Below are 11,382 nucleotides of genomic sequence, written 5' to 3'. Positions count from 1 at the left end.
TGATTAACGCGGCTCGGAATTTTCCCCCGAGAAGTTGGCGCGCCGAACACCCATCCGCATCACAGCGCGCGACGCGTATGCGACGACAATTTCACCGCGGTCGCGGAGCTGTCTGTCGGTGGGCGAGCTCGCGAGGTGGCGGCGAGGTACCCTAAAGGCAAAACGATTGTGCGAGAGACAGCGTGGCGCGCGTCCTTGTCGAAAACTCATAGCGATCGCATAGAATGGTAGGTGCGATTTTCACTGACCGTCCCACCGGGACATCCACCGGGCTCGGATTCCCGGCGGAGAATTTTTTACGTGCCCGGGCATGACGCGGCTTCGCCGAAACTGTTTCCTTTCCTGCGCGTTTTCTCGCGACAGTAGGCCAGTACTCGGGACGAAATTGACAGCGACTTGCGATCCGGATAACGCAACCACTTCCTTCCGTGCACGCCACGTAAACCGGATGATTCATTCCGTCGCTGGTATCTACGGTAGCGATTACGTGTCACCAGACTCTGACGGGTTTTATGGCAAACGCAAACGTAAAAATGACAATTCGTCACTGTTGATGTTCTCACTCGATCGCAATCAACTTTAATTATCATACATTGATGCATGAGGGGTGATCATATGCTTTTATAATTATCATTAATAAAGCAATACATTTTGCTAGAAAATAATTTTTTTTCTTTTAAACTAGCGGTTTATATTAAATTTTTGTTGTTACACTATTGTAATCTAACATTAATTAATCAATTTTTTTTTTATACAGGGAAGATTACAGAAGAATGGTGCAGTGCTAGTGATGGTATGTCTCTTGATAGAGACAAATGGCTTCTATGTGCCTGGAGTTGCTCCAGTGGAGTTCAAAAAAGGCCAGAAGATTGATGTTAAAGCAGTTAAAATGACCAGCACTCATACACAATTACCATATGAATATTATTCTCTTCCTTTTTGCTTACCAAAGAATGGAACTTTTATTTACAAATCTGAAAATTTAGGAGAAGTGTTGCGTGGTGATAGGTAAGAACCTAAGAGAAAGTGTACATTAATTTAGAGAAAATTGTTTATCTTGATCTTATTCAGTTTTAAATTATTTAATTTTTTAATGTCACAAAGTCTAATTATTTTTTTTTTTTTTTAGGATAGTGAACACTCCATATGAAGTTGTAATGGGAGAAGATATCACATGCAGGCTGCTGTGCCACAAGCCATCTAAATTGATGACTTGGGATGAAGCAAATTCTCAACATGTTATTCAGATGATCCAGCATGAATATTTCGTGCATTTGTTAGTTTATTGTTATATATTATAAAACAATGTAATTTGGATTGTCTTTATCTCGAATTTTTTTTAGATTGATAGATAATCTACCGGCGGCTACTAGAAAGAAACACAAAGAAACAAATAATATAGTGGTTTATCAAGGATACCGTCTTGGCGGAATTATAAACGATCAAGTATATATTAATAACTATCTTAAACTAAAGTTAAACTATCACAAACATGGCGAGTTAGTATTCATTTTACGTACATATACAAAATATTTACGGAAAGATCGAACAGCTGTGATAAAAATTAATTTTGGTTTTACTTACAGAAATGAATTTAGAGTAGTTGGATTTGAGGTGGAAGCTCGATCTATCGACACATCTAAATTGGAATTTAAGGGGAACACTTGCATTCTACCAAATGAGGCCAATCCACAGTTTGTCAATCTAAAAGGCACAAGTTTGCTCTTCCTGTATTCGGTGGAATGGAAACAATCGGACGTCAGCTGGGCAAGCAGATGGGACGTGTATCTCGGGATGAGCGACGTCGAGATTCACTGGTTCTCAATCATCAATTCTCTTATTGTCGTTTTCTTTTTATCTGGTGAGTATGAGCAATAATTATAATATTAAACAAAATTTTTTATTTTTACATACGAAAAATGATGCGAATTTAAACATAAAATAATTTATTTGTGTCTTTTAAACTTCTGTAAATTCATAATAATAATTTGTAGATATCACTCGATATATATCGATATTAAATATATTTTAATTGTTTATTGCAGGAATTCTTACGATGATTATGGTAAGAACACTCAGAAGAGATATAGCTCGTTACAATGCGGGTGAGAGTGACAGTCTAGCAGGTCTGGATGAAACTATCGAGGAGACTGGTTGGAAATTGGTTCACGGAGACGTATTTCGACCGCCGACGAACTCACGTTTATTCGCCGCCGTGATTGGCAGTGGCATCCAGATATTTTTCATGGCTCTGATCACAATATGTAGGGACAAATTAAAATCTAGCAAAGCAATGTAAATTATAGCAAATACATGTTTATACCTGTTTATTCCCGCAGTCTTTGCGATGCTAGGAATGTTGTCGCCAGCAAGTCGAGGAGCTTTGGGTACTTGCGCGATATTTTTGTACGTGTTTTCCGGTTTAATTGCCGGCTACTTCTCGGCTCGGTTGTATAAAACTATGCGAGGTCGAGAGTGGAGAAAAGCAGCTTTATTGGTAAGATTATATAAAAATTAAATATTCGTACAACGTGAATTTAGTACGTACGAAACATATATATATTTCCATAACTTCTAATGTAAAAATTAATATGTATTGTTGCAGACAGCGACGTTCTATCCGGGTATAGTTTTCACGACATGTTTCTTCCTAAATTTCTTTATATGGGGAAAACATAGCTCTGGTGCTGTTCCCTTCTCGACGATGGTAGCTTTGCTATGCCTTTGGTTCGGCATTTCGCTACCTCTCGTTTATCTCGGTTACTTTTTCGGCTATCGCAAACAGCCTTTTACGCATCCGGTCAGAACAAATCAAATTCCCAGACAAGTTCCTGATCAGCTTTGGTACATGAATCCAGTATTATGGTAAGCGTGAATGAATTTTTAATTACTAATAAAGAATTAAAAATTATTAATAAAAAAAATAATTTTTGTAGCACTCTAATGGCTGGAATTTTACCGTTTGGCGCGGTATTTATAGAGCTCTTCTTCATCTTAACTGCGCTCTGGGAAAATCAGTTTTATTATCTTTTTGGATTTTTATTCCTCGTTTTCTGTATTCTTGTAATCTCATGCTCGCAAATATCAATAGTCATGGTGTACTTCCAGTTGTGCGGCGAAGTAAGTATAATACTAAAAAAATATATATATATATTAATAAAATTCTTTTCGAGTTAATAATTAATTTTGTTTAATTTTTTTTTGTTTAATAAAAATTTTATAATTTATTTTTGACTTTAAATTAAATTTTTCTGTACTCTATCGTCTATAGTTTCGACTCATGTACCGTTTTCATAATTTGTATCTTTTTTTTTTTTCTTTTGTGTTCTTATTTTTACACTTTACTATTCTGACTTTAGGATTACAGATGGTGGTGGCGCAGTTTTATCGTGAGCGGCGGATCAGCGGTCTACGTGCTGGCATATTCCGTCTTTTACTTTGTCACCAAATTGAAAATCACCGAGCTAGTGCCAACTCTTATGTATTTCGGTTATACCGCATTAATGGTTCTCACATTTTGGTTGCTGACCGGCACAATTGGTTTCTTTGCCGCGTATGCTTTCATCAGGAAGATTTACGCGGCTGTCAAAATAGACTAGTCAAAATGATCATTAGACGAGTAATATGAGCGAAAAAAAAATTTAGATTTTTAATTTAACCAACTAAAGAAGAAAAAAAGGAGCGAGAGAAAGAGTGAGAAAGATGCAGAGAGTTGAAGTTTTTGTAAAAATAATTAAGTGTAAAAATATAAGTGAAACAAAACGCGTGCATCTCATCTTCCACAAAATTTTGAACTTGCGAGTGCTGCACAGGATTATGTGACTGACAGGTACGTATATTTGATGTATCAATGTAGAATTTCAACATGTATATTCTTACGTCTGTCATAAGTACAATTAAGCTCCATGTTCGCCGCATGGCGTAAGATATGTAAAATTCCCGCGATTACATAGATTGAGAGGCAATAAGAAAAAGTATTATTAAAAGGTAGATATACTTTTAAGAAAAGTTTTTCTTTTTTTTTTTTGTCATATTTGTTCCTCTTTTTTTTTTTATTTAAGACTAAATATTGTAGCAAAGAGGAATAAGTTATAATATTTTTATTTAAAAAAAAACCATTGCAGAAATTACGATCTTTTATTAATTTTTGCTATTATTTTTCAAACTTGTAAATATATAAAAATTGTGCGCGAATGTGGAGCTCCAATGTATAATAAATCTATTTTATTTATATAATCTTAGTTGCAAGGATTTTTTATAAGTACTTATGATTTACATGCACACACAAAAAAAAAGTTAAATTGAACTAATAACTGTTGAATGTTGACTATATCATAGACGTAAGAATATATGGACGAAGTTTAAAGTGAGTGGATGGGCAAGGGGTTCGCCAAATTTGCGGTAAGGGGAACGAAACTTTTTTTTATTCGCTTATTGTCTCTTTTTATAAGGGGACATTATCAGTTACCATCGGCTCTGTAACCACCGGATATGCAGCAGAAACACGGGACAGTGTCCTATCATAGAAAAAGATATTACTACACTCACTTTACCGCAAATTCGGCAGGCTCTGAGCCTTGACACGGTCCATATATTCTTAAATCCGTGGGCTATATCAATAACATTTCTTGTTCAAGAACGAGAAACTCTGTAAAAATATTAAAGTAATGTGATATTAGTAACACTCAATGTGGGAAAGTATTATATAGCCGATAAAAATAACCCAGTCTAAAGTGTTTGTCGTTTTTTTTTTTTTTTTTTTATGTAAAAATTTAACATGCAGTTTCGCAACTGTCTTGGCCGATTATTATTATAATAACAATAAGCGCAATATGCAGTGTATATGATTAGTGATATCGTTTTGAATATTTACTTTATGTTCGTACAAGTGCAACGTTCAGCTTTTTTCAGCTTCTGGATATCGTTATCGTAACTCTTCGTGTGTTTAATTTTGTTAACTCGATTTGATTTATAATTTTTTTTTTTTTTTTACGACGCACTTGTGTAAAACTATGCCGCGGTACTTATATTAAGTCTTTTAGTGAACAAACCGCAAGTTTTTCGTAATAAAATTCTATATACATCGATATTGACATCGTTACAACTATGATATATCACAAAAGTATTTTATACTATTACTGTTGTAAATAATATATAATAGTGTGTATGAAAAGTGTATACAGATATGTCCTAATTTCAAGAGTTATCGCCTCTACAAATTGCATTGTATATAGAATTATACGCTCGTTCGCGTTCAAACATGTCACGATATAGTTAGTCAAGGCATTTTCAAGCGCGAATACGCGCGACGCCTCGGCCTGAGTTTTATAATCAAATATATCAGTATGCATGGGAGACTACATTTATAAATAGTGATCACAGTAGATTCCATGGGCATGTAACATTTGGAAACGGAATAATTGCTGGGAGTGAAAGTACCCTAAAATAGAAATAATTTGCATATACATATATTGTGTCTCAACAAGAGATAATTAACTCATTAAAAAAAAGCCATAATGATAATAATATAAAGAATTCCAGTTAAATATATCGTGCTCCGATCATTTGAAGATCTGTTTAATACCAGGATCAGTAAATAATTATTAAGAATTTTAATGTCTGAAAATCAGACAATGAAAAGTTTGAAAAATATTATTTATCCAACATAATTTTTAGTAAATATAATAAATTATAGTCCTTAAATTATTAACCATATTTTTTGCGTCCTATTTTCCATTTTTATCTCTGCTTCGAGCTAAAGTTGTAATTAATATCAAAAAGCCGAACATTAATTAATGTCAAAATATTAAAAGATTAAATTTTACCATTAAAAGAGATGGGTTGACTTTATTACGCCAGCTGAACGAAGGAATCGTGAATTCCAGAATATCGTCCCGATGTATCTTTCTACAGCCGTGATGAGTGTGCCCGGCGACAATCAGTCGGGGATTCAATATGTCCAAAAGCTGCGGAATAAGTTTTATATTAATACTGAATATGTACTGTTGATTAAAAAATTAATCAAATGCTCTTGAACGTACCTGTTCTGACGCTTCCTTTGACAAGCACTCCCACCGTTCTCGGAACTTGATGGCTTTTAACTCGTCGGGAGCCTGATCCAGTTCGTTACAAATCTTATCCGATTCTCGATACATCGGATAATGCTAAATAAGGAATAGTTTTATTAATCTTTCAAATAAAATCTTTGAAAATACTTTATTTATAAATTATTACGATTTTAAGAGACCGACTTGTAATAATATAGGCCTGCTATATCTGGGAATTGTGCTTGCGTTACGACAATCGTTGCCACCTTTTTTTGCACATTTAAGATCCTCTGCAATACAATACACGTAGAGAACGTTTAATAATTGAAAAAAAAAAGCTAATACAAGAGCATAAAAGTGATAGCTTACTAGCTATTTTATTCACTGCAATCTCGGTTGGTCGGCACAGGAAACAACCATCCCCTTCCAATGCCATGCTGTTAATTAAGACAAAGTGATTGTCTCTTAAACTCAGTCGTCGCACATTCGGACTTTTCAAGCCATTAATAAAGCGCTGATTACGATATGGCGTAATTGCTGAAAGCATATTTCGAGAAATGAGCCAGATATAATTGTTGAAAAATATATTTATACTAAATTCAAGTATGAAGTAAAAATTGCTACATTACCGTACCATAATGAAATCCCATATCGTGATTTCCAGCGACAACATAGACATGTGTGTTTTTAGGTACATAAAACAAGGAATGGAATCTTTTTATATAATATTCGAACTCCATAGCACCACACCATTTTCCTTCATCGAAAACATCACCTAAATGTCGCGAAATAACATAAATATCAGAACATAATACAATTAAAACGATAATAAAAAAAAAAAAAAAAAAAAATTACCTAATACAAAAACCACATCCGGTCGGTGTAATGTCATCATTGTTTGGAATGCTCTGTACATCTGCCATTCTCTAGAGCAATGTGTATCAATTTTTCAATACATATGCAAGTGTACTACATTAAAAAAAGTAAAAATTAAAATAAAAAAAAAAAAAATTTAACACAAAAAAAAATTAAACTTGGAAATACAAACCTTCGAAGTTTATCAAACCAGTGGCCTTCTCTGGAGCCTAATAAATGAGTATCTGCTATAAACATAGCTTTGACAGGCCTGTCTGTTAATTCTCCTTGTAAAGTAAAATCTTCTTTTCGCGAGTCCAGATCGGGCCATTCGCACTAAATATCAAATATTAATTTTTAAGTTCTTATTATGGGCAAAATTGTGTTTAAGCGGTATAAAATTTTACACGATATATAAATAAAAATCGTAAAGACTCACCTGTACAAGCACCACATAGTATATAAGATATTCACAAAAGAATAATACAAGCGCAAAACCTAAGCCTACGTTAAAGAGCGTTCTAGGAAGAATTGCTTTGAGATACAACATCCTTGAGATTCTATGAGATTCATACAAAATTAATAAATACAAGTCTTTTATCTTACATATTAAGCTTTGATAGTGTCATTTTTTTACTATCTATGCACCGTGTAAACAATACAAATCTTAACCTAACTTCTGACCTAACATTACTTGGAGTTTACTCTCACACGATCACACGGATCACACGTAAGAGCGGGACATTATAGGTTTGGTCTGTGTGGTACAATTTATGTTCATACTTCTTCGCAGAAAGATACAATTTTTTAATCTTTTTTTAAGTTTTGTATTCCATGTCTCATTGTAAAAATTATAGCAAGTGTAAGGCCGTTAAAAATGACACGCGGTCGCGATAACGTTTCTTATTTTATTACAAAAAAAAAAATTAAATCTCAAAGATAGTTATCAATATTTTTTTTAATTATATTATTTTCATACTCTTGTGTTAAATATTTATAATTAAGATCGTCTATTTTAATACAGGATATTTACAGGCACAAGTTTTATTTGCAACCATTAAAACAGACTTTTTTTTACATTGATTACTTAATACAGTCCATATAAATTTTAAGATTTAATAGTATAAAATATATAATAAATACAATCAGTCTTATATATGTATATAATAAAGACTCCTAGCATTCACACTAACTTAAAATTTGTTTTTAAGTGTGACGTATAAAACTTGATAATAATATTAAATTATTGATAACTATCAAGCTGCTCATATTATATATACAAAATTTGAAAGAAATTATAATATAGGCGTAACAAAATCGTACAACGTTAAAAGTCCTTAATTCCTTAGTTTTATAAACAACTTGTATCATTGATAATATCGGCCATCATCTGTTTGTCCTGAAAAGCAGCATCCAGCTCTTCCTGATCCCACTGCAAGTTTACTTTGCACAGACGAGCCTCCTTCTTGCCAACGATTCGTAAAATGCCTCTGGTTTCTACTAACGAGCACATATTCACGAACTCGGAATTGTCAACGGCGGATATATTACGTTTTTTACAAACTTTTCGATATACTTCGTACAGCTGAAACGAATAGAATATTATTTAATGTACAATAAAAATTAATCTAATAAATGAATTAATTACAATATTATGTGTATGAATTTTATTTTAATTATAATATATATTTTTATGAACTCACCATTCCTACAGTAACATCTTTGTTCCGTCCTTTATTAAGAATAAGGAGTAAAGAACAAACCAGCAGTTTTTGTTGAAGAGGAAATGTATCTTGCTTTTCATTGAGATTCTGTGTACTTCCATAAACTCCATTCAAAACTGTAATAACTTCTTTTAAATCAACCTGCTTCTTCTCTGTCGTTTGCTTCTTTAAAGTTTCTATATTTGTATCTAGATAAAAAAATAAAAAAATTAATAATGTATAATATTTGTTTTATCGTGATATTACTATCACGTATAAAAATTAATTACCATTATCATTTGTTGGACGCAGCACCTGTGTTATTTGATATGATTCAGCTAATTCTATTACCCTTCTGCTAATATCTAAAGCTCTCCTAATATCACCGGAAATTGAGGCCACCTTACCGGCGAGGAATTGTATCGCGGGTACGGTAAAGATATTAGCCGCATTCGCTTCGTTTAATCTCGCAGATATTATGTCAAATATCTGCTGCTTGGAGTAAGGAGCAAAATGCATCAATACTGGTTTCAGTTCGCATTTAGCTTGCAGCCTAGGCAATATTCTATCGGTCAGATCTAAAGCATTGGCAATCCCAACAAGTATTAGCTTAGAATTTTTAAAAGAAGGCCATTCGAATATAGAATACAACACAGATTGCTTTCTACTTTCCAATTGATCTATTTCATCTAACACCAGAAGCAACATCTTGTGTTTAGACGTTAAATATTTTTCTATAATAGCTTTGTTGTTTTTTTCCGATTTTATTATGCCCGAAATAGACAGCTCTTGAATTATTTTCGAATAAATGGCAGCTGCAGATTTCATACTGGTGCAATTGATGTAGACCACCTTACATTTCGATTTAATTTCAGGCTGCTGCATAATTTTGAACAAACACGCGGTTTTGCCAGTGCCTGGAGGACCAGAGATATACAGGGAACCTGATGCTTCTTGATTAAGATGTTCAAAAAGATATTTTTGCAATTTTTTTAATTCCTCTTCCCTTCCAGGTAAATCTTCTGTTATAGAACTGTGCAATGATTTACGTGCGTTTTGGTATTTATTAAATTCCAATGTTGGCTTGGAAATTAACTTGCTTTCTTCCTCGGAAAGGCAAGAGCTAAATAATTGTTTGGGAGCTAATTTCCCTTCTTTTTGAGGGGACAGCATCAATTTATTAAGAAGAGTAGATGGTGTTAGGGAAGACTGCACATGCTTGTCTTTTCTTTTGGGCGGAGTAGGAGAAAATTCACCTGAAATATAATTTATTATTTAATTTATTTCGGCAGCAAACGTTTATGTAAAATTAAAAATATTAAAAGTATGATTGTTAAATGATGAAAAATTATATTGCACAATTTATACAAAGCACAGAAATGCTGCGCGATATAAATCAATCGTTTCAAAAGCAAATTTTTATTAAAATAATTTTAAGTAAAGTAAAATATTAATTATAAAAAAATTTACCTTCTGACTCGTCGCACTTTCGTCTTCTCGACTTACTGCCCGTGTTTTCAGTCTTTCTGCTCCTTGATGCCTTGTCCGTTGTATTTTCAATATCGGAATCGGACTCGGACTCACTGCTGGTTAAAGTGACGATCTTCTTGACGGTTGGGATGTACCTTGACGGCATTTGCCTCGCCGTCGCAGCTGTGAAATCCTCCTTCGCCTCTTCTTCTTTGCGGCCGTAAAAATTGCATTTCTTTCGCACGGGAAAGGAAATAGTGGTCTGCTTGTTAGACATCGTTCTTATCTGCAAAAAAAATATCACCGAATATTCTCGTTAATAAAAACAAGCGATACTTAATTCGGTGAGCTCTCTGCAACCAAAAATTTCGGTTTAACTGACATTGAAACGTACCTAAAAAACTTCGCTCGTACGTTTGAGATATAAATTAACCGAGCACAAGTCACTCACCGTCGCCGTAAATTCTTAAAACCTCAGTTAGAAAATAAATGAAAGAACTCGCCGCGTCAGCTATTTAATGCGTCGATAACCGTCCACTGAATTTCCGACGAGACACGTAGTTTGCCGTGCGACAAGCGTAACCGTCTGTGCTCCAGCTGCGACTGCATTTTTGGCGGGATGGCCTTTAAACGGGCGGGAAGACAGGTGCGGAATAAACGCGCGAACGAGCTCGTGCGCGCTCGTTCTGTTCCGCTGTCCGGAAGTTATGAAGTGGCGGGAGCACGGCGTCGACGGGCGGGAGAAACGATGGCGGACTTTTGCGTTCCGAAACTTACTAAAAAATTTCGTAAGTGTACGCTTGTTCAGGCAGAGGGCTCACGGGTTGGCCAGAGTCGGCCAGAGTCGGCGTATCTGCACTTCCGTCTCTTTCACGTATGTTTCGTCTTGTTCTCGAGAGACCACGGTAAAATTGCTTCGAAATCCGAAGTAATCTGACGATTCTGGGACGATTTAAAATCGTCTAAGCGGCGAGATGAGAGCTAAGGTAAGCCAGCGCTGATTGTTATCGATAATTACCGTATTTATGGAGTACATGTAATTATTTCGCCGAGCTAAGTACACGCTTGCCCGACAACGGCTCGCGCTTGGCGGAACGATTTTATTTACGTGACGTCGACGCCGCGATAAAAGCTTTTACCTTAAAAAAAAGAAGCTTAATAATTCAACGCGAATTTTCAGGATATTTTTTAACGAAAATTGGAAGATTTTTATTTTACTTCTTGCTCTTGAATAAATATAACCTTGATTCTTACTTCGACGAGATCAACGTGGTCCGTTCTCGAAGCGCTTTCCAGCCGCAAGTACT

The 11,382-nt window shown here is 34.7% G+C and overlaps 2 protein-coding genes across 4 annotated transcripts; one reads left to right on the top strand and one right to left on the bottom strand.

Annotated features, from left to right (window-relative positions):
* Window positions 1-39: 39 nt before the first annotated feature.
* Window positions 40-4,738, top strand: Tm9sf4 (transmembrane 9 superfamily protein member 4). 3 transcript variants are annotated; one of them, XM_070658772.1, is made up of 10 exons: window positions 40-227; window positions 758-1,008; window positions 1,130-1,276; window positions 1,344-1,499; window positions 1,587-1,861; window positions 2,046-2,264; window positions 2,340-2,497; window positions 2,606-2,865; window positions 2,937-3,120; window positions 3,360-4,738. In XM_070658772.1, the coding sequence occupies exons 1-10, from the start codon at window positions 225-227 to the stop codon at window positions 3,597-3,599; spliced, it is 1,893 nt and encodes a 630-aa protein (XP_070514873.1). In that variant the 5' UTR covers window positions 40-224; the 3' UTR covers window positions 3,600-4,738. The 3 variants fall into 3 exon arrangements, with proteins under 3 accessions (XP_070514873.1, XP_070514872.1, XP_070514875.1); XM_070658771.1 differs by lacking the exon at window positions 40-227 and adding an exon at window positions 254-527; XM_070658774.1 differs by lacking the exon at window positions 40-227 and adding an exon at window positions 517-607.
* LOC139103788 (cell division control protein 6 homolog) lies at window positions 2,605-10,709 on the bottom strand. The gene is made up of 14 exons (XM_070658775.1): window positions 10,470-10,709; window positions 10,076-10,361; window positions 8,896-9,861; window positions 8,606-8,814; window positions 8,347-8,487; window positions 7,096-7,238; window positions 6,903-6,973; window positions 6,682-6,822; window positions 6,417-6,584; window positions 6,252-6,337; window positions 6,042-6,164; window positions 5,826-5,966; window positions 2,960-5,440; window positions 2,605-2,890 (listed from the first exon to the last, which is right to left on the bottom strand). The coding sequence occupies exons 2-13, from the start codon at window positions 10,350-10,352 to the stop codon at window positions 5,279-5,281; spliced, it is 2,628 nt and encodes an 875-aa protein (XP_070514876.1). The 5' UTR covers window positions 10,353-10,361; window positions 10,470-10,709; the 3' UTR covers window positions 2,605-2,890; window positions 2,960-5,278.
* Window positions 10,710-11,382: the final 673 nt, after the last annotated feature.

The sequence above is a fragment of the Cardiocondyla obscurior genome, linkage group LG07, assembly GCF_019399895.1.
Source record: "Cardiocondyla obscurior isolate alpha-2009 linkage group LG07, Cobs3.1, whole genome shotgun sequence".
Taxonomy (NCBI): Eukaryota; Metazoa; Arthropoda; class Insecta; order Hymenoptera; family Formicidae; genus Cardiocondyla; species Cardiocondyla obscurior.
The sequence above is the reverse complement of the archived record's forward strand: the minus strand, read 5'-3'. Positions and strand labels throughout refer to the sequence as shown.